This window comes from Triticum aestivum, chromosome 5B (genome assembly GCF_018294505.1).
Source record: "Triticum aestivum cultivar Chinese Spring chromosome 5B, IWGSC CS RefSeq v2.1, whole genome shotgun sequence".
NCBI classification, from domain to species: Eukaryota; Viridiplantae; Streptophyta; class Magnoliopsida; order Poales; family Poaceae; genus Triticum; species Triticum aestivum.
The window spans coordinates 553501939-553529575 of record NC_057807.1 but is presented as its reverse complement, the minus strand read 5'-3'; the positions used below and the strand labels follow the sequence as shown (position 1 = coordinate 553529575).

The following is a 27637-nucleotide window of genomic DNA, read 5'->3' as shown; positions in this document are numbered from 1 at the left end:
CAAACTTTGCAATGTTTGACTTGAATAAAATCTAATACGCGGAGTAAAAAGATCGGAAGGAGTATATATATCCACAAATGCAAGAAATACCCTAATAGAGTTTCTATAGTAAGATTTTCTAGATTAGTTGTAACCAATACCCGCTTCGTTCATAAATATAAGTCTTTTTAGAGATTTCGGCAAGGACTACATACGAATGTATATAGACCTATTTTAGAGTGTAGATTCGCTTATTTTGCTTCATATGTAATCCGCATTGGAATCTCTAAAAAGGCTTATATTCAAGAACGGAGGGAGTAGAAAATTCTAGAGTATATTTTCATTTGGTGGTTTCTTCATGATTTCCGCCCCTTCCCTCAGAAGTTGGCACCGCTCTTTGCTTCATCCTTTCCATTCTTGTCCTGGAAGGTCTGTAATCGGTGGGTGTGCATCTGTTTTTTGTCAATTATCATATCAATTTTCCAGTGCCTTACTGGTCATCTATGCATGGACATATATATTGCTAGAATCCTCGCAAGTTCATAACATTCTAGATATGATCATATGTTTAGGGTTCAAGCCAATAACATGTGCATGTGATAAGCATGGCAAAAAAACTCTTGCATTTTTTTGCCTCGAATTGTATTTTTGATTTAGGTCCCAAAGGAAGAAATTCATTGTCATGCCCCCCCCCCTTTTTGGCTTCTTGAAATCACCACATAAAGCAAGTTCAACCCACAATATGGCACGTCGAATGTGCCCCCTTCGTTTCTAAATATAAGACTGGTTAGGGGCATCTACAATGCACAGATGCTAGTTGAGGCGCTTAAGATAAATAAAATAAAGATTTACTGCATAGCACAAGCGCCTGGTCGCTAGGAGCTGGATTTTATACTTTTTTTTCAAGCGTCCGACTCCTCGCTGGGCATCGATGCCAAAAAACAAACCGGGAAAAATATGGAAACTGCCAAAACTACTACTCCCTCCGTTCCAAATTAGATGACTTTCATTTGTCTAGAAACGGATGTACCTAGACACTATACAAGTATAGATGCATTCTAATGTGGACAAATGCAAGTCATCTAAATTCGAACGGAGGGAGTAGGATTTAATCCCTGGCGCCCCTTGCTTAGCGCTCGCGTTGGACTTGCCCTTAGAGATTTTAACATAGATTACATACGGAGCAAACTGAGTGAATATTAAAATCTTTAAAAGATCTTATATTTAGAAAAAGAAGAGAGTCACATCAAATGAAAACTTGTATAAACCCTCAGTTCGGTTTCGTATGCGCCTGATATAGTTTGTGCAACCCTTTATTGAGAAAAACAATTAAACGTTGCAAATTCCATAAAAACCAGGTTTACAAAAATTCCCAACCCTGTAGTAAGTACCCACTCCGTAAACTAATATAAGAGTATTTAGATCACTATTTTAGTGATCTATAAACGCTCTTATATTAATTTACAGAGGGAGTACCTAACCTCAGGCCTGGCACGAATCTTGGCGCCGCTGGCCGGGTCAAAAGTCAAACCCGGCAGCATCCGATCCCCACCCAACCCAACCCAACCCACCCCCCTCCCTACATAGCAACCGGCCTCACACTTTCCCCTTTGGCGCGTTTCCCCCACCTCGCCTCCCTCCCGTGCTCCCACCAAATCCCCCCAATTCGAACGCACCGATGGCGACCAGGTGCGCCGCCGCGGCCGATCTGCCCGCCGGCCGCCCCCGCAAGCGGGCCCGCCACGGCTGGGACGTCGCGCCAGCGACCAAGGTAAACAGACGCCCCCATTCCCCCCTGTATGCTCTGCTCTGCTCTGACCCGATCCGCGGATTCGGGGCGCGATTCGACGGAATTCCTCCGCGGTTTCGTTAGCCCTAGCATGATCAGGGCCTTTTGTTTCTGTTCCGAGGCGTAGCATGAGCTGGACGAGGCGCGGTCCGTCTAGATCTAGCTCGCGGGGGGTGTGCTTAGCGGGAATTTTGGCGCAGAATCCAACGTTTAGAGTGTCGTGTGTCTGATGCCAGACCTGCTTAGGCTGCGATTGATTGATCGAACTGCAGATACCGTTGGCTCTGCGATTGTGTAGAGCTGTTACAGGCCATCGTCGGTCAAATTAGGATGTCGGACCAAATTACCCCTGTAATTTCTTTTGTCTGTGGTTCTCTCAGGCTTTGCTTGAGTCCGGGTGCTTAATTTCGTAGAACTTTCAGCTTATCATGATGTTGTTGAATTTAGTACAATTCATGTTTAACTTGATGCACCTATATTCACTGCCTAAAATATATGTGAAATACTTGGGTGGATCTTCATTATTATCGTCTAACATACCTCGCTTCATCTAGTGAGAACTATGGATTTCATGTTCAGAATATTCGGCAGTGTATTACTGGCTCAAATTTACACGTACAAGTATCGTGTAGCATACTAAGTGTCATTTTCTTTGTTAACATGAGTGCTTTCAGGTAAGATATTTTTGCATGATGCTATAAATGCTACAGGTTTATTACTGTGTCTGTGCTTTGTTTATTTTGTGTTCCACTTGAGAACATTAACATCAGATGGGTATTATATTCTCTTTTCTGCATGAAAAACTTGAGTGATCGATGTGTGTAGGCTCAGATAACATTTTGTGGGCAAGAAGTTGGCGATATGACCACCATGGTATTGCCGTCACATCCTCCGGACTATACTTGCTTCTCTCTGCTCTCAAAGGGTGTTGCTCGAAATGCTTCCCCTCCTCGGAGAGAAGACGATAAAGATGGCCATTATGTATTTGCTGTTGGAGAGAATTTGACCTCTCGCTGTAATTACACTTGACCATCATTATTTGAGTATAATGACTGTGTTTGTGACCCTTAGCCTGCAGGAAACTTCTTTTTTCCATTTCCCTTTTCCCTTTTTAATAAAAAAATGTTTTAGCATTTGTTAAACTGCACTACAGAAAACTAGAGATGTATCTGTATGTTGAATTTTTCCATTCTGCAGACTTATGGTACCTCCTTATGTTCCTTGGTTACTCATGTAATGTTCTGTCAACAAGTACCTTAAAATCTATGATTTAACTTCTTTTACCAAAAAAAAAACAGGTTGATATAATTAGTTTCATGTTAACTCAAATTTGTTTTCCATCTTCGAATTTCCAAATAGTTTTTGGATTTCCCCTTTTCTTGTGTAGGGTTTTTACATTTGACCTTATTTCCTTGGTTTCGGGTTGTTTGAAGTCTACAAGGTTTTACATGCTGGCCTATTTTGTAGCTGCACCAGATGATGTTACTGTTATGTCTTAGTGTTAACACAAACATGTCTTTTTGCAAAGTGCATGCTAGTTATCTTTATTTGCACAAATTGTCTTAAATTATTGAGCTCCTTAGAAGGCTCTGCTCTCATACCCCTTCTCACTATTTTTGCAGATAAAATATACAGAAAGATGGGCGAAGGTTAGTATTTTCTTATGGTCACGAGTATAGATTTGTGAAATCTTAAATTAATGAACTTGTGGCACCAATGTTGCTCAGATCCACCTGATATTGTCTAGTAACTAGCTTCCATTTTATATTTACATTAACATTGGAATATCTCTGTCTGTTTAGGTACTTTTGGTCAGGTACTGGAATGTTGGGACAGAGAAAGAAAAGAAATGGTAGCTATTAAAATTGTTCGTGCTGTAAACAAATACAGTGACGCAGCAATGATAGAGATTGATGTGCTGCAGAAGCTCGCAAGAAATGACGCCACAGGAAAACAGTAAGTTATACATCTAACTCTTCTACCTCCACAAGGAAGCTAATAAATAAATAAGTACGGGATGGACTAAATTGTGTATTTATTTTTTGTGTCATGTTGCTAAAGAAATAAGTTACATACTCCTGAGTGTTTTTGCAGCTGTGTGCAAATACGGAACTGGTTTGACTATCGTAACCATATTTGTATTGTAAGTACATATGCTTGATTCATAGAATTTCCCCAACTTGTCTGTTAGACTTGGGGTCCAGTTAGTCAATAAATTTCAATGACTCAACAGGTATGCGAGAAGCTTGGCCCAAGCTTGTATGACTTTCTGCGGAAAACTGCCTACCGCCCATTTCCAATCGACCTAGTTCGTGAGCTTGGAGAGCAACTTTTGGAATCTGTCGCATGTGTGTAGAGACTGTACCTTTGAAACCTCATATATTTTGTACTTGCTTTGTTTTCTATTAAGATTCTCTATTTGTTTGCTTTTCTTTTTCTCTGTGCGCTTATTCTTCTATATCATATCTTGGACTGGGTTTTTTCTGTCATTTTCGGAAAAAATGAGTAGAAGTTTCCGCATGCATTTTTCTCTTCTCTTTTATTCCTGATTTTTAGGCTATCTGCTTTTGTGTGTATTTGGGTGCTCATAATTTGGTTCATATGCTTCCGTGTCATGTATCTTGATATTTATCTTACCTCATTGCAGTTATGCATGGCCTGAAGTTAATTCATACTGATCTAAAACCAGAGAACATTCTCCTTGTTTCTTCAGAGGATGCTAAATTAGCTGAAAACAAGGTATGTATTACCACTGCATAATACCGAATAACCGTTAAGTTGCAGGAATTTTTTCCCCTTAAAATTTGCACCATGTTCAAAGCAGATAAAAGTCGTGTTCAGTATAGTTCTGTGTTAAATACAACACGCTGCTTTATTTTTCCTAATTGTATATATGTTTAAAATCTAGGATGGATCATTCTCAAAGAAGGTGCCAAAATCAAGTGCGATCAAGTTAATCGACTTTGGTAGCACAGCATATGATCATCAAGACTGTAGCTACATTGTCTCTACTAGGCACTACCGTGCTCCTGAGGTTATTTTGGGTATGGATTTGGACATGACTGGCTATTAGGGGCACATACTTTTGATTGTTTTATCAAATACTGGAGCTGACTTTCCCTGGTCTTGTGTTAGGGCACGGGTGGAGCTATCCATGTGATATATGGAGCATTGGTTGTATACTCGTTGAGCTTTGCTCGGTATGTGTTTGTATCTCTTGTCTGTCTTTGTCTTGGGAAAGGTTCATGTGCATGTATGATTGAACTGGCCTCTTATGTATTACAGGGCGAGACATTATTCCAGACCCATGAAAACTTGGAGCACTTGGCGATGATGGAGAGGGTTCTAGGTCCTCTCCCACGGCACATGCTGGAAAGAGCCGAGTATGTTTATTAATTATCCACTACCTGTGTTATTGCCACATTAGGATCTAATGCCACCTATGTGATTAGTTTTGATGGTTGACCTTTTTGCCTTGTGTAAATTCAGCCACCATGCGCAGAAGTACATCAGAAGAGGAAGGTTGAACTGGCCAGAAGGTGCAACGACACGAGAGAGCATGAGAGCTGTTCTCAAGCTGCCTCGCCTCCAGGTACGCAAACAGGACGAGCTTCCCTATTAGTTTCTGGGGCATTCCAATTTTTTCTCGCCCTGAAATCTAGTGCCAGTGGCTCCTAAGTTTCCTTGTTTGTATTCAAGATGTATTTTTGTTTCTCTGCCGCAGTGACACGGTATTTGCTTAAGTTTGTTAGATTGTTTTATAACCACTTCATCCAATCCTGCAATGCAGAACCTGGTGATGCAGCATGTGGATCACTCTGCTGGGGACCTGATCGGGCTGCTGCAGGGCCTCCTGGCATACGAGCCTTCGGCCAGGCTGACCGCTCAGGAAGCCCTGAGCCACCGCTTCTTCAGGAGGCACCGTGAAAGGCGGTCGCTATGACCAAGCAACAATGTCCGCGGCTGACCCAAACAAACACTGACAGGAACCTATGAGGTTTGCAGGCTTGCAGCAAGGAAATAGCAAGCTTGAGAGTTGTATCTGAATCTCCCTGGATATAACAGGACAGGGAGCAGTAGCCATAGTTAAAAGTTCAGAAGAGGCTTCGTGTGTTGTGGCTTTATGTACTATAGCTGAAAGAGAATTCAAAAGTCTCATTGTCTTGTATTCAAACTCTGGTATGTTCCCTCGCAGCGGAAGCTGTGGCAAATTCGAACAAACAGTCGAAGATGTGTATGTTTATGCCCCTAGAAATGGCATGGTAAAGATCAAAGATTGTGCTGAATACTAAATGTTGTGGGTTTTTCTATTTGAGAATCCTAATCTATGAACCATATGTTTTAGATGCCATATTTAGATGTTTTGTTTCACTCTCTTTAATGATACCATGACTTTGTTCAAAGGTGTTAAAAAACAGGTTTAGTCATGGAAGCCATCCAACAGATTACATATTTCCTACTGTTTTTTGTGGTGAGGGTAGTTTTTGTGTCCACAAAATAAAGCGGATGGTATTACCAGCCAACCAAAAAGGGTCAAGATGGTTACCACTGGTAAACAATCACACAATCAAGCTTAGTTGGGTTGAATCCATGGATTTTTACGTTATTAGCATTGTTGCAAACTGCTATGTGTAAAGGAGGTGTCCAGTAAAAGGCCAGCCAACTACGACCCTGGTTGTCATGTCTCAAGAAACAGCACTTCATGTTTCTTTAAGTTACATAATAACTCTGCTTTGCAAACAAAGATTGACTACCATCTTCAGTAGAGCAGTACTTCTACTGATCTACGGTTTCCTCGGAGGTAGCAGATAGATGTCTAGGGTTTCCCCGGAAGTAGCAGATAGATGTCTGAACCTTCTCCACGATGATGCCTCCAAAAAGATATTGCCACAAAAGAGTGCCGCCATCGCCGGTCTTGGCAACAAGTTGAGAACGAGGTTTTCACCGGGATCCGCTCGACGAACCTCCATCAACCATCGTGTGTGCGGGTCACAACCGAACTGAGCCGCCGCGCAGCAACCAGGCCATACCGGCTAGATCAGATCTGCCCAGAGGCCACACTACTCATTGTGCCAACACGTCCACCAGGCCCTCCATGCCACCGCCGCCAATCCGAGGTCAGATGGCCTGTTGATGCAGATCCGGTTGCCGCCGCCTAATGCAGCCAACACCGCAGCCCGAAGCAAGGCAGGCTAGCACGCTCGCAGCCGTCGACGGTCGAGGCAGAGCCGGCCGCCGCGCCGCCAAGGCCAGATCGGCTGCGCCTCCTCACGCAGCGGGGCTTCGCACCATTCCCATGGTGGGAGCCCCCGCCACCTCAGTCGCCCCCCCTCCCCCGGCTGTAGGCCGGCGTCGTCCTTCGGCGGCGGCGGAGGGAGGGAGGGAGGGAAGGAGGGAGAGCCCCGACGGCTAGGGTTTCGTCCCCGCCTGTGTCCACGAGCGGGGGCGACGCGGGGAGCATCTTGGCAAGGCTCTCAACAAAAAAAAAGGGAGACCATGAGTGGAGCAGAGTTCAAACGTATTTTATGGCCGGACGCTTCAATAAAATTTGACAAGATACATCCTGTGGGTAGAAAACAGGTGTCGACAAAAGGAAAAAGAAGACAAGAAGCATGAGCACTACAAGAAGGCCAGGTGCTCTCTGTCGACAAGTAAAGTATATGTTTTTTCTCTGTTTTTTTGATTGATGGGAAGTAAAGTAAAAGATAGATGAGTCTTGTATTCACACTCTGGTATGTTCCTTAAGCTCGGGGAAAATTCGAACAAACCGTCGAAGCTGTGTATGTTTACGCCCCTAGAAATGGTATGGTAAAAGATCAAAGTTTGTGCTGAATAAATCTTGTGGGTTTTATTCTGTTTGAGAATCCTAAATCTTGCGGGTGATCTATGAACCAAATTCGGCACAGTAGTTTAACTGCACTTTCACTATGTTTTAGTTGTCATATTCAGATGTTTTCTTTCATTCTCTTTATTTATACCATGACTTTGTTCAAAGGTGTTGAAAATCAGGTTTAGTCATGGAAGCCATCCAACAGAATGCATATTTCTCCCCTCAAAAAGAAAAGAAAAGAAAAAGAATGCATATTCCCTACTGGCTTTTGTGTGGCCAGGGTTGTTTTTGTGTCCACAAAATAAAGCGAATGCTATTACCAGCCAGCCAAAAACGGTCAAGATGGTTACCACTGGTAAACAATCACACACTCAAGCTTAGTTGGGTTGAATCCATGGATTTTTTAAGCGCTAGCTAGTTATTAGCATTGTTGCAAACTGTTCTCTGTAAAGGAGGTGTCCAGTAAAAGGCCAGCCAACTATGACCCTGGTTGTCATGTGTTAAGGAACAACACTTCATGTTTCTTTAAGTTTCATAATAACTCTGCTTTACAAAGATTGACCCTGGTTGGTGAACACTGATCAATGATCATGTTTGCTATTTGTAGATGACGTGGGCTCTAGAATATGATCCTGGCATGTTGTCCACGTATGAAAAGAGAGCAGGCCTGCAACTGATAGAAGTGCTCAAGGATATAAACCAAGAGTAAAATCAACCCGTCAATTTGGCAAGTAGAGAGGGCGAATATGAAGAGCGCTACTAAGTGTTGACGGCCTGTGCTGGACCACTGAAACTTCATGCCAAGTACCTTAGAAAGGTAACAAACTCTTTTCACTAATACTACTCCATCTGTTTTCAAATATAAGTCTTTTTAAATATTTCAATATAAACTACATATGAATGTATATAGACGTAGTTTAGAGTGCAGATTCACTCGTTTTGCTTTCTATGTAGGCAGTGGCGGAGCCACCTCCCGGCTAGCCGGGGCAGCTGCCCGGGCTGTGCCATGCATTCTCCTTTGATCAGTAGTAATTAATGGAGAGCCAAGCATCATTTTGCATGGGCAAACAACGGCAGGCAGGAGCGTCCTGGACTTTGCCCCGGCTCACCGGCCGAGCTGGCTCGGCCACTGTATGTAGGCCATATTGAAATCTATAAAAAGACTTATATTTAGGAACGGAGAGGGTAGTATGCATCAAGTTTCAGTGAATGTGTTGACACCAGATTTTGGCACGGTCAATAACTTATTTAAGATGGCCTCAAATGGAGAAGTGATCTTCATGAAAGAGTTCTGTATTGTCGATATGAACATCTTTGAAGTTTGGGTCATCGCAGTCCGATTTCATCTCGAAGGCCGAAACTATGCTCAAAGTACTAAGATCTTATATTCAGAGTACAGTTTGGCTTATTAAGCCCCCAAGATGACCTCAAATGGAAAAATTATCTACACGGATTATCTTCGTCTCGTCGAAATGATCGATTTTGATATAAAAATCGTTCCAATCCAAATTCGTATGCAAAAGTTAGAGCCATCAGAATACAGCCCTGTCACGAGGCAAAAACTGGCGCGCCCCACCAGACACCCTGTCTGATGGGTAGCGCGAGGGATAGCCTGTTTTGCGCAACCAATTTGAACCTCGAGATGACCTCTGATCAAAAAACATTCAACATACAAGTTGTTCGTCTCATCGAAATGGTCAAGATTGCTTTTGGGCTCGTTTCCATCCGAAATCGTTTACCACCACAAAAAAGACCCGCAAGGTGCAACCAGTTCAAACCGAACAGTTTTGAAAAGTTCGGACAAAACCAATCCGAATTTGGCTAGGGTTTTAGACGTGAATCCAAGCCTTTTCCTTGCACGGGAAGTCCAGCCGCCTCTTATATACCTAAGGGGTGACGGCCGATTGAACAACACACAATCGAACAAATCATCTACCACTTTTATCTTTTATCTTTTCTCCTTAACCCTAGTTCTTCTTCTTCCTCGTTCTTCGTTCGTTCTTCTTCATTGCAGGGCGGCGAACCTCGAGGCCCTAGGGGCGATCAGGTCGACCTAGGGCAGCCCATAGCCGTCGCGCGCCCTGACGGGGTCCCTCCCGGGCATGTGGGGTTTTGGATCCTCAAAAGCACCCGCCGGATTGCTTGCGTACCGCGCTTCCGGACGGGTCTCCTTTGACGTGAGCTGCGGTGCATCACCCCCAGCGTCGAGGGTACACGGTGACGTGTTCGTGTGCAAACACACTTTTTGACGACTCCGCTGGGGACGAAGCTTTGAACGGTCTCCAGCTCGTTCTTGCTACGAAGAGATCGTCATCTAGGGTTTGCAATCTACAAAGGTAACATGAATACCCAATTCACTTATGTAGATGCAAATAATACATATGTTGTTGCTAGATCGTCTAATGAGCATATTGTATCGGCTAGCCGTAGTTTTATCAATCATGCATCTAATTATGTGCAACAGCCGATTCAGAATAATCTTCATGCTTCAACTTCATATAATTTTAGCAACATGCAACATATGTATCCCAACTCCCATGCATCGGCAACCCCACAAATCTATATGCCGATGAACAACATGATGAGTTCGGTTAATCATGTTGAGACACCCCATGTAGGAACTTCCAATAGTATGCAACAAAGTGTTTCAACTTTTTATTCATCGGCAAATAACTTGCAGTATGTTAATCCAAACGTGCCGGTGGATAGGGGAATTGGCCATGCCACTACTAGTTATTCGGTCAATTACCCTCAAACATCGTATGCTACACCTCATGCTACGAATTTTTCGGCACCATATGCAATTGTAGATATTCGTGATTCGGCTTCGCACCTTCATGCTCATGGACGAATAAGTGAGAATTCTACCAGAGCGCATGTGTCTTTACCTAGTAACATAGCATATCATGTTGCCCCTGCACAATTACAGAATTTCGGCAACACACCATTGCCGAAAGCGTCTCAAAGTATTGGGGGGGGGGGGGGGCAATCCGATGAAGATTGGGCTGAAATTGGTCGAAAAAAGCTTAAAGATAGACTAGTTGCAATGTTTGCTGAATTTAGACAAGAACAAGCAACCTTGCGAATCAAAGAAAGAAAGATTGGTGATTCGGATAACAAAGTTATTTTGGTTATTAAAAAAGTCGAATCAAATAGTATGTGTACCGAATCTATCAAAGAAAAAGAGGATGCCAAGGCATTGGAGAGTCATTCAAAAGTGGAACAAAGTATTATTCAAGTGATACAACCATCATGCTCTCCCAACGTAATTGAAGAGGTATGTCTAGCAAGTGACTTGCCTATATTCCGATTTGGTCGCAACTTTATTGTCGATGCTTCTATAAGAAAAATTCTCATAAGTAATTTTGAAAGACCAATGAAGAAGAGTAATTTACTTGTTAGCAACAAAATTGTTATAGACTATATCGGTCAACCCATTGCACCATTTATAAAGATCGATAATGACTTATTGTTGTGGCCAAAGCTTTCCCTGTTGCTTTATCTAAAGTACATATCTAGTTGGGTGGCTTTGCTTATTTCTTACTTGGCTTGCACTTTGTCTCAATTGAGACATGTGTGTTCTAAATATTTTCGTATCGGAAGTTTAAAGCCAAGGTTAATTTCTTTTGAGAAATCCGATGCTAATATAATATCTTATCCAAAGACACCGGAGATAGAGTGGAAAACACAATGTATAGCCGAATGAGAAGATTCTAAATCTGAACCATTCATTTGCTTATCTTCAAAGCCATTCACACAACAAGATCGGCTAGAAAGCAAGAAGTTTACCTTCAATTCAAGCATGTGTGACCAAATATTTAATTTATTGCTGAAAAATAATTACATAAGAATTCTTGATCACCATGTCAAGCCATCAATTCAAGGACGAATGTATTGTAGGTTGCATCATTCGTTCAAACATAATTTTGAGGATTGCAATATGTTTCGTTAAATAGTTAAATCGGCCATTGATAAAGGACGATTGAAATTTGTTGAGACACCAAGAGATGACCAGTTTATTACGATTGGTCTCGATGGCAGAAAGTTTTTGCATCGGCTGCTTCAAGCCGATCCATTTAAAGAGGAGGTAAAAACTGCAGGTGATGGGGTCAAGCTTTCAAGTAAAGAAGTTGTTGAAGAGCATAATGAACATAATTTTGAGGGCGAGAATTCCATCGAAGCTATAATGGAGACGCCAAGGACTGGGGGGCAACAAGCAAATCCAATGATTGGTGCAAGCACAACCAAAGGAAACAAAGGCCGAAATAAGCGCAAGTATAAGAGATCAAAAATCACCTTCGCTGAACTATTGAATAAATATCAAAAGAAGAGTGAAGAGAAGAATGCTTATCGGCCAAATCATGCAAAGAAACCAAGATCACCCCCAAGACGCAAATATGAGGATTGGTATTGGCAAAGTGATAATTTTAATGCAACATATTCATATCCTTATTTTGGGCCGCCAATGCCAATGCCGTGGATGCCTCCCTATGCTCATATAGATACATATTCATCATGGGACAGGTATGATACAAGGGCACATTCTCCATCTTATTCTAGACCATCTCACCAATACTATGCAGCTCCAAGGAGATTAACATTTGAACAATCACGCGTCAAAGACCATTTCAATCATAAAGAATCGGTCTGGTGCACAAGGAAGAATAAGGAGGTGGTTGAGCAAATCTACCGCGTCAAAAGAGATGGTCGTAAGAGTGCCACTTCAGATATGATCTCAAATGGAAAAGAGCCAATTAAAGTGTTGACATTGGCTACAAAAGGCAATGAGGCAAGTCAATCAAGTGTCAAATCTGAAGGGAAGAAGTTGAGAGTGCACAAGGTAAAACAAGAATTGCCATTACTTCAAACAAAATCGCAGCTGGGATGCCCACTCGGCTTATCGTATTGGCAAAAGAAGGAGTTGCAGAAGCTGAGTGCACAAGAACTTGAAAAGAAAAATATGGCATGTGTTCCCAAAGGAAATATTCAAAATAAGAATTATGTGCGAGCTTCCTTTACAAGGAGTGCGACAAAGGTGAAGAAGGAAAAGAGTGAAAGCTACGAAGGACCAAGCCGAAGGTTTTAACTTCTTCGGTCCACATATTATCCATTTTCTTCAACAATGCCGTTCATGCCTATGCCATGGAATTCTTCATCAGGTATGATTGGTTACCCTCAATGGGCTTATTTTAATCCATGGATAAAATATAATTTCTTACATCACGAAAGGGTATTACCAAATCATTATATGTTCGATTAGCTTCACTTTTGTTGCTAATCTAAATGGCCGATATATACTTATCGTCTAAAGCACGTACAAAATGGCCGATGGAGTGTTGACATCGCGCTTAGAACAAACTTCGTGCAAGTTATTTTTCGGCACACAAGTTTTGCCGAAAAACGGGGGGCATGTGTTGACACCAGATTTTGGCACGGTCAATAACTTATTTAAGATGGCCTCAAATGGAGAAGTGATCTTCATGAAAGAGTTCTGTATTGTTGATATGAACATCTTTGAAGTTTGTGTCATCGCACTCCGATTTCATCTCGAAGGCCGAAACTATGCTCAAAGTACTAAGATCTTATATTCAGAGTACAGTTTGGCTTATTAAGCCCCCAAGAAGACCTCAAATGGAAAAATTATCTACACGGGTTGTCTTCGTCTCGTCGAAACGATCGATTTTGATATAAAAATCATTCCAATCCGAGTTCGTATGCAAAAGTTAGAGCCATCAGAATACAGCCCTGTCACGAGGCAAAAACTGGCGCGCCCCACCAGACACCCTGTCTGATGGGTAGCGCGAGGGATAGCCTGTTTTGCGCGACCAATTTGAACCTCGAGATGACCTTTGATCAAAAAACGTTCAACATACAAGTTGTTCGTCTCGTCGAAACGGTCAAGATTGCTTTTGGGCTCGTTTCCATCCGAGATCGTTTACCACCACAAAAAAGACCCGCAAGGTGCAACCAGTTTAAACCGAACAGTTTTGGAAAGTTCGGACAAAACCAATCCGAATTTGACTAGGGTTTTGGACGTGAATCCAAGCCTTTTCCTTGCACGGGAAGTCCAGCCGCCTCTTATATACCTAAGGGGTGACGGCCGATTGAACAACACACAATCAAACAAATCATCTACCACTTTTATCTTTTATCTTTTCTCCTTAACCCTAGTTCTTCTTCTTCCTCGTTCTTCGTTCGTTCTTCTTCATTGCAGGGCGGCGAACCTCGAGGCCCTAGGGGCGATCAGGTCGACCTAGGGCAGCCCATAGCCGTCGTGCGCCCTGACGGGGTCCCTCCCGGGCGTGTGGGGTTTTGGGTCCTCAAAAGCACCCGCCGGATTGCTTGCGTACCGCGCTTCCGGACGGGTCTCCTTTGACGTGAGCTGCGGTGCATCACCCCCGGCGTCGAGGGTACACGGTGACGTGTTCGTGTGCAAACAGAATGCATACTAGTTATTGAGATACATTTACACTTTATTAGAAAAGATTAAGATGAGATTGCATCCATTCAACAAGGAATTTGTAAGAATTCAAACGTATTTTATCCCTGGATGTTTCGACAAAGTTTGACAAGATACATCCAGTGGGTGGAAACAAGTGTCGACAAAAGGAAAAAAAAAGACAAGAAGCATGAGCACTATAGGAATGCCAGGTGCTCTCTGTCGACAAGTAAAGTATATGTTTTTTTTTTCACTTTTTGATTGATGGGAAGTAAAGTAAAAGATAGAAGAGGAGGAGGAGGAGTTGGCGCCCACGAATTTCAGCCCAGTCGACAGTCACAGATCAAATCAATGGCAGGCACTTACTTGTTCGTGGGGTGGCCACTTACTCTCTACTACTTGCAACAACGCACATGTTGTAGAAACTATAAATAACGATAGATGCAACACCCAAGCAGTTTGTACACCAAGAGCGGCTGTGAATCACTCACTAGAGCTGAATGAATCCCATGGTGAAATGCTGCCTGCTGCTCCTCTTCTTGGCGGGTCTCTTGCCCGAGGCACGCGCCACCTCGTGCCACCCCGACGACCTACACGCGCTGCGGGGCTTCGCCGGGAACCTTAGCAGGGGGGCCGTTCTCCTTCGCGCTGCGTGGTCCGGCGCCATGTGCTGCGGCTGGGATGGCGTGGGTTGTGACGGCGCCAACGGCCGCGTCACGTCGTTGCGCCTCCCTGGGCGCGGCCTCGTGGGGCCCATCCCAGGAGCCTCCCTCGCGGGGCTCGCGCGGCTGGAGGAACTCGACCTCGGCTACAACAGCTTGCACAACATCTCAGGGGCGCTCACCATGCTGCGTGGGTGCCAGAACCTCATCACGCTGATTCTCACCAAGAATTTCGGCGGCGAGGAGCTACCCGATGATGGCATTATTGCTGGGTTCAAGAGCCTCGTGGTGCTCGATCTTGGTGATTGTGCTCTCAAGGGCAAGGTTCCTGAATGGTTGTCTCAATGCAAGAATATGGAGGTGCTTGACTTGTCCCGCAACCAACTGGTCGGCACCATCCCGTCGTGGATTGGTAGGCTCGACCACCTTTGCTACTTGGATCTCTCCAACAATACATTGGTTGGCGAGGTACCCAAGAGTTCTAAGGGCCTCAACACCTCTGGATGTTCACCAGGTATCAGTTTCACTAACATGTCATTGTATCTGAAGCGTAGCGGAAGAAGCACACTTCGCCGACAACTTAAGCATGCGCCAAATGTCATAGCTGGGACCAACAACGTTGTCAGATCTGGGAGCAACAATGTTGTGGCCGGGAACGACAACACTATCATAATTGGGAATAACAACGCCGTATCCGGGAGCTACCAGGTCGTATATGGTAATAACCATGTCGTAACTGGGGATAACCATGTCGTATCTGGGAGCAACCATGCCGCGTCAGGGAGCCACCATGTCGTGATTGGGAAGCACAATATTGTATCCGGGACCCACAATGACGTAGGTGGGAGCAAAAATATCGTATCTGGGAGCAACAATGTTGTATCGGGGAGCCACAATACCGTGTCCGGTAAGAACCATTTCGTAACCGGGCACAACAAAGTCGTAACCTGAGGTTAATGACTCATAGCATAAGTATGCGCTGCAGCATCCGTCCGTCCATGTTGACAGAAGATGTACTCATAGCATAAGTATGTTGCCGACCACATATGGCCTCTAATATTTTAAATAATGAGACTCATGTATTCAGGGCAAAACTGATGTATCAGGAGTTTTAATACTAGCTTGTATGACATATCCAAAACTTATGTATGTATGTATGTATGTATGTATGTGGGTACGTACGTAAAAGGAAAAGGAGATGTGTCCATTCCGTCTACATGCCCCTGAGTCATCTCACAGGGTACTTTACTTACACACGTCCTCTTCCCTGGGTTATTACTACTTTGCTACAAAACCATGCGGGCTTGTTAATTAGTAAGACGGCTTGGTAGAATTAGTTGGTGTAAGCTAGCTTAAGATCTCTTAAGAAGTGTCGGGAGGGGACCGAAGGGAGATGTAAATCTCAAGAGGAGGCCGTACGGCAAAATCCATCCTCCACGCCTTCATTCATTCACAGGCGGGCGCAAGCAAGCAATAGTAGTGATGGATGGTGCCGACCACATATGGCCTCTAATATTTTCCATTTGTGACCGAACCTGATCTATCCTGCATAACAGTATGCCTAATAGTTTCTCGTAGGCCTAGCTCCCTCCATACCTATTGTGCGCCACGACGGTTAAATAAATAGTGTTGGATGTCCTCCGCACCAACCCAGCAAACTCATGGTACCCCTGCGTCTCAATGCCCACTTGCATCTGTTCCAACAGTCCAGCTCGTGAAAAGTAAATTTGAGACAAATAATTAGAGTTTTAAAAAGTACTCCCTCCGTAAACTAATATAAGAGCGTTTAGATCACTACAGAGGGAGTATATTTGAATGTTTCGGACTTCTAAGATGCTTGACTCTTGTGTAGGTGCTTGCAAAATTTCTTGGCAATGTGAGTTTGGAGGGGCTCAGAAAGAAAGTAGGAGTTTGACATTTCTTTGCAGCTTTGGACATTTTGGAGCTCCGATTTCGTTTTATTACAAAGTTCCTCCCATGAAAATTTGCACGCGCCTTCCCTAGAAGAGTCGAGCATCTTTGAAGTGCAAACATTTCAGATTTTTTAACAAGTTTTTATTATTTTATCTGAATTTACTATTTACACTTTCTTTTTGCGGGGGAAATTTACTATACCCTGGGATAAATGAGTTGAGGATCAGCTCTGAGTTTTCGATCGCTCCCCCACTAATTATTTTCGCCGTAGCAAGTAGGGCATCTCGCACGAGATCGATAGCTACCATGCCAACCCGGCGTACGTCGATTAGCATGGTTGGAGTGCCGTACGCACATCCGGCTCACGCATTTCCTTTTGCCGAGCTTGTGCCAATCCCTCATGTCCCTTTTACTTGGATTTCCATCTGCCCTACAACAAGCGCCTAATTTAGTCGCCATCGAAACAAAAAAGCGGCTAATTAGCTGTGTGGATTTAAGAAGTTAGATTGGCTACGTAATCAAACAGGGTGTTTGGTCTAGTGGTATGATTCTCGCTTCGGGTGCGAGAGGTCCCGAGTTCGATTCTCGGAACACCCCTCTTTTTTTTGTGCCGTCGTTGTTGGCCCAACTAAATTTGACCGAATGCAGCAGCGGTGCCTTTTTTTCTTCTTCTGAAAACCAGGTGAATTATATATAGTACAAATATGGAAAGAAAAAGAAGAGAAATGGGGGATAGGGCCATGTAACATTGATGGTATCCACTAAACGTCTTTGATGCCAGCAAGAAGCCAAGTTTGCAACTCCTCACAAATGTGATCATATACATCACCAATTCACCATAACGCTCGCTGCCTTGAGATTGAAATTTTGTTGTTCCTCTTTCTCTCTCCAAATGTGCCACCATACACTCATGACGATCAAGGAGAAAGCTTTCGGCGATGTTCAGGAATTCTTCGGCCACATGGACAACAGTTTATTTCTTTTAATTATTGTTTTTATTATCCATTCTTAGTCTAGTTTAGCCAATAATTTGGTGGTCTGATAGAAGGTAGCACCTCATAGACTAATTTCCAAACCACATTTTAGGTGCAAAAGCGACTAGAGATTGTGTCAACTCTAGTTGTGGTAACAAGGAATGGCTGACCTTAATTCCTATGGATCAATATAATATTTTCTCAATACTACCACAAAAGGTACAATGGTGATCCATGCACTTTAGGTCATCAATGAGCCATCTCAGGTCCGCCTTTAATTTTGTGATTAGTTTTAACTGTTAACCTTTTTGCCTTATGTAAATTCAGCTACCACGCGGAGAGTACATCAGAACCAAAAATGATTAATTTTGACGTAGCCATCTCAAGAACCACAAACATGATTGACCAATGCAATGAATCATGTGTATTGCTTGCTCAAGAGACAGTATACATCAGGTACGGTTTCTCCAACCCTTTGGATTGGGCATGAAGGATTGCAAGTCTGCATTGTATGGGGCGATGCTCGAACTAACATTTCATCATTGGTTACTAGATCTCGTTTCTAGCGGCGAGTGACTATTGCGGTCTTTAAAGCCTGGTTTAGTGAGGACATTTGCAATTGTTTCTTTCCCTTGCTGCTGGCTCTGTGCATTTCTCATGCTCCGCGCCCCCCCCCCCCCCCGGGGGGGGGGGGGGGTTACAACCGAAGGAAGAAGACGTCTAGTATGATTTTTGTAGTACATTTTTTTGCAAGTCGCTTTGTATCTTGTTATCTTTTCATTGTGCCGTCCATCATTTTCGTTGATAAATGTCAGCTATGAGATGCCCTTTGGGTGTATTTTCACAATTTTCTTAAAGGTACACACCTGGTAACAAAGGAGACAACGGACGGTATTCACGTAATGTCGTGGAACCAAGGCATTTGGAATCTATCCCTTTTCTCCAAAAATATTACTCCACCGTTCATGCTAGCCGGGAGCCTTAAACCTTCCCTTGGCGGATATGTGTGTGTCCTTGGATTGTGGGGTGGTGGAGGTGGCTTCACTGATATGGGTGTGTGATGCCGGGGTAGCGGCATTGGGGCAACTGATTCCCCGTCGAACGGAGTGGAGGCTACAACCTGCAAGCTTCAAACGAAGTGAAAGTTGTAACAAAAAGAAATAAACTATAGCTGAAGTCAAACAAGAATCTCACACATGGTATGCAAGAGCGCGATAACAACACAACCAAAATATATAATTTTTCTACCCATCATTTGAAAGGTCGTAACCACCAAGGCTCTTATGCGCGTTGGCATGTGTGCCTTATTATGGGCAATATTGTATTGCCTTTATGATTGTATTTTAATCGTACAACTAATTAAATTTGTTGCTGGTTATCTTCCAAGCCACATGATGTATCTATACTTGGTGCTCTCTAGAATGTGCAGATGATTAGGTGCCTATGGTTCTTGGTGTGCAGTTGCGGGGAGACGATAGCACAAGTTACATTCAACCGGTTTGGCTGACGAGTCAATTGAAGTTCTGTTCTTATCTCTTGTATCGGATATTAATACTTAAATAAAAATGGTTGTGTGCATCACATGATGCAAATGCCGGTGGTATTCCCCCGTTTTGAAAAAAATACCAGAGCGACATGTAGTGAAGTATTAAATTAACTTTTTTGGACTTCAAACTTCAGGACCGATTGAATGGTTTTATAAGCTATCCTCATTTTAGTGGAAGGGGTTTATAAGCTATCATCATCTTTTTCTTTGGATTTCATTTGGAGTTTTGGTGGATGTTAAGATGCATGATGGTATCTTTGTTCCTCAACAAAAGGAATATTCTTTGCCACTAATGATGCCCATGGCCCAAGCTACTTAGATCTATTCCAAATTATGGGAATATAAACTCCTATTCTTGACTTTACAAAGGAGCTGCGTTTCTACCTTTGATAAAACCTTCCAAAAATTTCATGAGTTTACTTGTCACATATAAAGTCTAGACATGCAAGAATATCGCTTGCTCCAGTGCAATATTCTCCAAACAAATGTTATACTGCATCCCATGGAGAAAAACAACATAGCCTGCGGTCCCCTGGACAAAATAACTCATTCATGCGAATGAATAAAATCATGCATATAGATACACAAATAGAACAATGAGTCACGTACAAAATTGAACGTACACCAACAAGCAGCTAACAATTACAAGGTTGTGATACTCATCATGGGTACATGAAACAGAAACTTTGTAAATGTAACGAAATACATAGAATACAGAAAGATGCATCACTATGGAGCTAGCCGGATAGAATGACATTGTTACTACACCACTTATTCTAGAAATATCGCGATTGTGGCTCTGGCCATGATCTCCTCGATCCTTCAGTTTGCATATATAGTATCCCATCAATTGTAAGCTGTTGGCGGCTTGTGCTTTGGTGGTGGCTTTGGTTTTGGTTCAGGTTTAGGCTTCGGTTCCGGCTTAGGCATTGGTTTAGGCTTGGGCTCTGGCTTAGGCATTGGTTTATGCTTGGGCTCTGGCTTTGGTTCAGGTTTGGGCATCGGCTTGGGCTTGGGTTCGGGTTTTGGCATCGGCTTGGGCTTTGGTTTTGATTCTGGTTCAGGCTTCGGCATTTGTTTGGGCATTGGCTCTGGTTTGGGTTTTGGCTTTGGCTCCAGGTCCGCAAACTTCTCGAGGACAGCAAGGCCCCGGCCAGCGGCGGCCGCTTGGTGGAAAGTGGAGGCTGCCACTACCCCGACGAGGAGCATGAGCACGGCAAGGAGGCGATGCCTCGCCATTGCTGCCAGCTCCTTGTGCTCGCAGCTAGGGGTGCACTTGTTGGCCGCTGCTTCTAGCCTGGATGGATGGATAGATGGATGGTGGGTCGGTGTGCTCTGTGTGGAGAAGTGAAGATACATACGGTGTGGTTTTATAGGGTGGAGGAGCCAATCAGACCCGGACGCGTGTGCAACAATCCCTGTAAACCAGTGCCGTCGGTGCGTGTGTGGATCGGCACAGCAACATATCCAGTAACATTATTTCAACTCTATTAGTTGCACCCTGTTGCAAACAGAAAAATCTGTTAGTTGCCTTGTCCCTTGCTCACGCCACACCACACGTTTATGTAGGGGCACCCATACCTAAGATGTATAGATGTGATATGTATTGTACTGTTGTGTGGCGTGCTGAGCAGTGTTGCCGGTAGGTACAGACCGACATGCATACAAACATAGATATGACAAAGACAGTAGTGGAGTAGCGTTAGTGGGGAGGGTCAGCTCTAGCTACGGGCATCCTCTTGTCGCAAGGACCAGTGGTGCACACGAAAATGACTCCCCATCCGTTTCTTTCACAAGGACCATGGCCCTTTTCTACCCTTCACTCCGGCCCTCACTAATTATTTTCATTGTAGCAGTAGGGCATGGATTCCAGCCCGGCGTATGTTCCCGTTGATTGGCTTGCATGGTTGGACTGCTCACGCTTTCCTTTTGCTAACCCTGTGTCAACCTTTCATGTCCTTTTTACTATGTTCTAGTACGTACCTCATCAACGTAGAAATATGGATAGGTAAGATGTGTGTAGTTAAGTAACTTGGCGGCTAGACCTAGCATTGATCCAACCCACAGATCTAGTGAATTAAGCAAAATGCAGCAGCGTTGCCTTCTTTCCTGTGTTTCATTCACTAAGAGAGGAAAAACCCCAATACATCATAAACAGAGTTGTACACTGTACAAATATAGAAGGAAAATCAAGAGAAAGCATTCTCCTATTTTTGGTCGTGCATTTGAAGAGAAAGGAACAACAAAATTTCCAATATCAAGGCAACGAGCCTTATGGTGATATGTGATCATATTTGTGACTTGTGAGGAGATGCACTTCTTGCTGGTATCAAATGAGTCTAGTGGATAGGCATGATATGATATAAATGTTTCGCCGTCCACTTCTCTCATTCGTTCGCTGTGGTTGCTCGCTGTGTATTATTATTCTTTTTTTTTCTTATTTTGTTTAAAAAATAATTAAGTTGTGCGCAACTTCGATGTCTAGACACTAGTAGAAAAAGGGTCAAACGTGAAGCACATTAGTGTCGGTTTGTATTTGAGCCGGCACAAATGTATATATTAGTGCCGGTTCCAACGGCTAGCCGGGCCGCTCTCATTAGTACCGGTTCGTGGCTAACCTTTAGCACCGGTTCGTGCCACGAACCGGTACTAATGAGAGTGGTGGCAGGATGTTGTCAGTCTGGGCCCCCTCCAGCACCTTTAGTACCGGTTCTTGGCATGAACCGGTACTAAAGGTCGTCCTACATAAACCCTTCGTCCACCCGAGCTCGCTCTGTTCTTCCCCTCTTCCTCTCGAGCTCATCACACATTTTGCCCAAAATTTGTCAAGATTTGAAGGCCCCCATCCATTCAAATGATCACAAAGGTTAGCAACTTTGTCCTTTCATCTCTCATTGCTAGATTAGCTCTTGCAATGCTTTATATAATTATTAATTTGTGAGTTTAGTAATTTGGGAGGATATATATATATGTGCTAGTATTTGATTTATATGCAATTTGAGGTTAAAATAACACTTAGTTTGCATATGTAGGTGTGGTTTACTTAGTGCCTTCTCAATCTCCGTCGTAACCACCGTCGATCGCCCGCACCGTCCCGTCGCCGGCACCACCTTGTGGTGAGCCTCTTGTTCATGAAATTTTATATAAAAAATTGATGTTTGTGTGATTTGGATATATAGTTACTCGTATAATAATTATCTTACCCGTACGTTATTTGTTATACATAGTGCCATGGTTTTGATATCCGTCCCCGTCGCCCCTCGTCCTTGTTATGATTCGGATATGGTATATTCTCTTTTAAAACTATTTGTTGCATTTCGTGTTTATGAAAAATTATGCCCATCAAGTTGACATAGATATTTTTATCTAGGAGGTATGTGAACCGGAAATTCCAACCGACCCTATTGTCGAGAGGTTAAATTTAGTTGAAAGAGAAAACGAGTACTTGAAATAAAAATTGAAAAGAATTGAGGGGGAGAAGATGGAATTGGAGTTGCATGTTGCCGATGTCGTCGATGATCACAAGATCAAGAAGGAGAAAATGCGCTTGAAGATTAGAAAGATTAGAAAATATGCCATCGATAGTGAGGCTTGATATCATTATGCTGTTGGATCAATTGTTACCTTAGTTGCGATCTTGATCGCATTTGTTGTTGCATTTAAATGCTTTAGCTAGAGAGTTATTTGTTTGTTGCATTTAAGTGTTGTATGAACTTTATTTATGAACTTGTATTAATTTGGTCTATTTGGTGTTGTGTAATGAAGATGAGCCGACAATGGATGTACGATGATCGATGCTCTCCCCAGTTCGTTGAGGGCGTGCATACTTTTCTGCTTGCGGCTGAGGCAAACAAGCGGGCGGATGGTTTTATGCCTTGTCCATGTGCTGGCTGTAAGAATGGTCGCAATTACTCTACGTCAAGAACCATTCACGTCCACCTGTTTGAGTCCGGTTTCATGCCCCACTATAATGTTTGGACCAAGCACGGAGAAAGAGGGGTTATGATGGAAGACAATGAAGAAGAAGAGGACGACGACAGCTATCCTGGCCATGGGTTCCCTGAATACGATGATACAACAATGGGGGAAGAAGCTGAGCCGGTAATGCGGGAAGAAGCTGAGCCGGCAATGCGGGAAGAAGCTGAAGAAGAGGCATCAGATGAGCCCGTTGATGATCTAGGTCGGGCCATTGCCGATGCAAAGAGAAACTGCGCAAGTGATTTGGAGAAGAAGAAGTTGCAGCGCATGTTAGAGGATCAATAAAAATTGTTGTACCTGAATTGTGTAGGTGACAAGAAAAAGCTGGGCACCACACTGGAATTGCTGCAATGGAAGGCAGAGAATGGTGTATCTGACAAGGGATTTGGAAAGTTGCTGATAATGATAAAGGATATGCTTCCAAAGGACAACGAATTGTCCGAGAGTACGTACGAAGCAAAGAAGGCTGTCTGCCCTCTAGGGTTAGAGGTGCAGAAGATACATGCATGCACTAATGATTGCATCCTCTACCACGGTGAGTACGAGGATTTGAACGCTTGCCCGGTATGTGGTGCATTGCGCTATAAGATCAGCCGCGATGAGCATGGTGATGTTGAGGGCGAGCGCCCCAGGAAGAAGATTCCTGCCAAGGTGATGTGGTATTCTCCTATAATACCACGGTTGAAACGTTTGTTCCAAAACAAAGAGCATGCCAAGGCGATGCGATGGCACAGATAAGACCGTAAGAAAGACGGAAAGTTGAGAGTACCCGCTGATGGGTCGCAGTGGAGAAAAATCAAAAAAAATACGGGAAGGAGTTTGCAGATGACGCAAGGAGCGTATGGTTTGGTCTAAGCGCAGATGGCATTAATCCTTTTGGGGAGCAGAGCAGCAACCATAGCACCTGGCCTGTGACTCTATATTTGTATAACCTTCCTCTTTGGTTGTGCATGAAGCGGAAGTTCATTATGATGCCAGTGCTCATCCAAGGCCCTAAACAACCCGGCAACGACATTGATGTGTACCTAAGGCCATTAGTTGAAGAACTCTTACAACTGTGGAATGGAACAGATGTACGTGCATGGGATGAGCACAAACAAGAAGAATTTTACCTAAAGGCATTGCTGTTCGTGACCATCAATGATTGGCCTGCTCTCAGTAACCTTTCAGGACAGACAAACAAGGGATACCACGGATGCACGCACTGTTTGGATGATACCGACAGTATATATTTGAATAGTTGTAAGAAGAATGTGTACCTGGGACATCGTCGATTTCTTCCGAGCAGGCATCCCGTAAGAAAGAAAGGCAAGCATTTCAAAGGTGAGGCGGATCACCGGACGAAGCCTCGCCACCGTACTGGTGCTGATGTACATGATATGGTCAAGGATTTGAAGGTGATATTTGGAAAGGGTCCTGGCGGACAATCCGTTCCAAAGGACGCTGACGGACGCGCACCCATATGGAAGAAGAAATCTATATTTTGGGACCTGCCATATTGGAAAGACCTAGAGGTCCGCTTCGCAATCGACGTGATGCACGTGACGAAGAATCTTTGCGTGACCCTGCTTGGCTTCTTGGGCGTGTATGGGAAGACAAAAGATACACCTGAGGCACGGGAGGACCAGCAACGTATGCACGAGAAGACGACATACATCAGGGTCATGCAAGCTACGCTCTTACCAAAGAAGAGAAGGAAATCTTCTTTGAATGCCTGCTCAGTATTAAGGTACCGTCTGGCTTCTCGTCGAATATAAAAGGAATAATAAACATGGCAGAGAAAAAGTTCCAGAACCTAAAGTCTCATGACTGCCACGTGATTATGACGCAACTGCTTCCGGTTGCATTGAGGGGGCTTCTACCGGAAAACGTTCGATTAGCCATTGTGAAGCTATGTGCATTTCTCAATGCAATCTCTCAGAAGGTAATCGATCCAGAAATCATACCAAGGTTACAGAATGATTTGGTGCAATGTCTTGTCAGTTTCGAGTTGGTGTTCTCACCATCCTTCTTCAACATCATGACACACGTCCTAGTTCACCTGTGCCAAGAGATTAACATTTTGGGTCCTGTATTTCTACACAATATATTCCCCTTTGAGAGGTTCATGGGAGTCTTAAAGAAATATGTTCATAACCATGCTAGGCCAGAAGGAAGCATCTCCAAGGGCCATCAAAATGAGGATGTCATTGAGTTTTGTATTGACTTTATTCCTGACCTTAAGCCGATTAGTGTTCCTGAATCGCGGTATAAGGGCAGACTGGATGGAAAAGGCATGCTAGGAGGGGAACAAATAATATGTATGGACGGACATTCTCTCACTGAAGCACACTACACAGTTCTACAGAATTCCGCCTTGATGGCTCCGTATATGGATGAACACAAGAATTTGCTACGCTCCAAACACCCGGAGCGGTCTGATGACTGGATTACACGTGAACAAACCAGGAGTTTCGCCAGCTGGTTGCAGACACGTACCATGCATGACACCTCTATTGAAGATGACCTGTACTTGCTGTCCCAGTTACCATCTTCGAATATAATGACTTTCAAAGGGTATGAGATAAATGGTAATACATTTTACACGATCGCCCAAGATAAGAAGAGCACCAACCAAAACAGTGGTGTCCGCTTTGATGCAGAAACTAAAACGGGAAAGGAAACATATTATGGTTATATACAGGACATATGGGAACTTGACTATCGACATGGTTTAAAGGTCCCTTTGTTTCGGTGCAAATGGGTCAATATGACACGAGGCGGGGTAACGGAAGACCCGCAGTACAGAATGACAACAGTGGATCTCAACAACCTTGCGTATGCAGACGAACCATTCGTCCTAGCCAATGATGTGGCACAGGTTTTCTATGTGAAGGACATGTCTACCAAGCCAAGAAAAAGAAAAGATAAGGAAGCGAATGCATCGTACGATGAGCCAAAGCGGCACATAGTTCTTTCTGGGAAGAGAAACATCGTGGGAGTGGATGACAAGACAGACAAGTCAGAAGATTATGAAAAGTTTAATGAAATTGCTCCATTCACAGTGAATATTGACCCGAGCATCCCGTTAAATGATGACGATTTTCTATGGTTACGGCGCAAAGAGACACACGCGAAGAAAAAGTTTCACAACCAAAGATCTGGGATGTGATCGGCTTCACTAGCTATCATCACTTTCTTCTGTGTTTCGCACCGAGAGGGGAATCTCTGTAATAGTTAGGGTAGTTATGTGTTTTGGCATTTGAAATGCGAAGAAATTTTATGTGCAAACAAATTCTTTCATGCCTTTACTGATTTTTAAAGTTAAGTTATTCACAAACCAGTGATTCACACTAATTTCAAAAAATTCAAAATTTAAACTATTCAAATTTGAAAACTACGGGCACTAACAGAAAGTTTGTAATTTTTTGTACCTAAAACAAAAATGTTCACAAAGAAACTCTAAATACACAAAAAAAACAACACAAAAAAATAAAAAAAAGCCCTAACAGAAAGTTTGTAATTTTTTGTACCTAAAACAAAAATGTTCACAAAGAAACTCTAAATACACAAAAAAAACAACACAAAAATAAATAAAGCAAAAAATAAAATAAAAAAAGCCCGCCTACTAGGCCAGAGCGGCCTGCATACGACTAGAAACCCAACCTGTCGTTGGGCCAGGATGCAGGCCCGCAAAGGCCAAGTGGGCCCACATGGCTGCAAAGAACACGTAGGCCCAGTAAGCCTGCTTTGGAGAGGAGCTCGAGAGAGCGACCGCACGGGGGTTTATAAACCAGTGCGGTCGCCCCTCGGCTAGCGAGGTGGGACTAAACTTGCCGCACCGCACCTGCGCCAGCGCACCCCCTTTAGTACCGGGTCGTGGCACAAACCGGTACTAAAGGGGGGGCCTTTAGTACCGGTTTGTGCCACCACCCGGTACTAAAGGGGGTCGCTTCCCGCCGCTTGGCCTGGCCAAAACAGGCCTTTAGTACCGGTTGGTGGCTCCAACCGGTACTAAAGGTGTCTTCTATATATACAACGGCTACAAAAATTTCAGTTTCCCTCTCTGTTCGTTCCTCTGTTTCCGTCTCCGTCGCTGTCGCCGCCGCCCTCGATCGTCTCCGTCGCCGCCCCCGTCCCCGTCGCCGCCCCCGTCCCCGTCGCCGCCCTCGTCTCCGTCGCCGCCCCGGGCCCGTCCCCGTCGCGCCGTCCCCGTCCCCGTCGCGCCGTCCCCGTCCCCGTCGCGCCGTCCCAGCCGTCGCCGCCCCAGCCGTCGCCTCGCCGTCGCCTCGCCTCGCCGTCGCCTCGCCTCGCCGTCGCCTCGCCCGCTGTGAGCCCTCCCCGAGCCCGTACACACACACACAAGCATGTTTAATTAGTTTAGATATATAATTAGTCTTTAATTAGTTTAGATTATTATTTTGTATGTTTAATTAGTTTAGATAATTAGTGTTTAATTAGTACACACACACGTATTTTGTATGTTTAATTAGTTTAGATTATTTAGATTATTATTTTTTCACTATTATATATGTATGAATGCATGT

At 43.8% G+C, this 27637-nt stretch overlaps 3 protein-coding genes and 1 non-coding gene across 6 annotated transcripts; 3 read left to right on the top strand and 1 right to left on the bottom strand.

Moving 5' to 3' along the window:
* The first annotated feature begins 1553 nt into the window (after nt 1-1553).
* LOC123113157 (serine/threonine-protein kinase AFC1) lies at nt 1554-6119 on the top strand. Of its 3 annotated transcripts, XM_044534307.1 has the most exons (12): nt 1554-1750; nt 2594-2783; nt 3391-3417; nt 3571-3724; nt 3863-3911; nt 4002-4116; nt 4416-4507; nt 4677-4812; nt 4904-4968; nt 5054-5151; nt 5258-5360; nt 5559-6119. In XM_044534307.1, exons 1-12 carry the CDS (start codon nt 1658-1660, stop codon nt 5709-5711), a joined length of 1275 nt encoding a protein of 424 aa, XP_044390242.1. In that variant the 5' UTR covers nt 1554-1657; the 3' UTR covers nt 5712-6119. The 3 variants fall into 3 exon arrangements, with proteins under 3 accessions (XP_044390242.1, XP_044390243.1, XP_044390244.1); XM_044534308.1 differs by lacking the exon at nt 2594-2783 and having other exon boundaries at nt 1583-1750; XM_044534309.1 differs by lacking the exons at nt 2594-2783; nt 3863-3911; nt 4002-4116 and having other exon boundaries at nt 1732-1750.
* Nucleotides 6120-14507: 8388 nt separating this feature from the next.
* Nucleotides 14508-15868, top strand: LOC123116897 (phytosulfokine receptor 2). Its single transcript, XM_044537768.1, has one exon. The coding sequence runs from the start codon at nt 14538-14540 to the stop codon at nt 15648-15650; it is 1113 nt and encodes a 370-aa protein (XP_044393703.1). The 5' UTR covers nt 14508-14537; the 3' UTR covers nt 15651-15868.
* A 1270-nt stretch (nt 15869-17138) lies between these two features.
* On the top strand, nt 17139-17210 carry TRNAP-CGG (transfer RNA proline (anticodon CGG)). Its single transcript has one exon. It is a non-coding gene; the product is annotated as a tRNA-Pro (tRNA).
* Nucleotides 17211-19692: 2482 nt separating this feature from the next.
* On the bottom strand, nt 19693-20468 carry LOC123113156 (protein TsetseEP). The gene has a single exon (XM_044534306.1). The coding sequence runs from the start codon at nt 20370-20372 to the stop codon at nt 19980-19982; it is 393 nt and encodes a 130-aa protein (XP_044390241.1). The 5' UTR covers nt 20373-20468; the 3' UTR covers nt 19693-19979.
* Nucleotides 20469-27637: the final 7169 nt, after the last annotated feature.

What these genes read in the sequence shown, in the direction of transcription:
- LOC123113157 (XM_044534307.1), top strand. Translation starts at nt 1,658, where the DNA reads ATGGCGACCAGGTGCGCCGCCGCGGCCGATCTGCCCGCCGGCCGCCCC. An exon ending in AGAGAATTTGACCTCTCGCT is followed by an intron (nt 2,784 to 3,390) that starts GTAATTACACTT and finishes CTATTTTTGCAG; the next exon opens with ATAAAATATACAGAAAGATG. An exon ending in ATCGTAACCATATTTGTATT is followed by an intron (nt 3,912 to 4,001) that starts GTAAGTACATAT and finishes ATGACTCAACAG; the next exon opens with GTATGCGAGAAGCTTGGCCC.
- LOC123116897 (XM_044537768.1), top strand. Translation starts at nt 14,538, where the DNA reads ATGAATCCCATGGTGAAATGCTGCCTGCTGCTCCTCTTCTTGGCGGGT.
- LOC123113156 (XM_044534306.1), bottom strand. Translation starts at nt 20,372, where the DNA reads ATGGCGAGGCATCGCCTCCTTGCCGTGCTCATGCTCCTCGTCGGGGTA.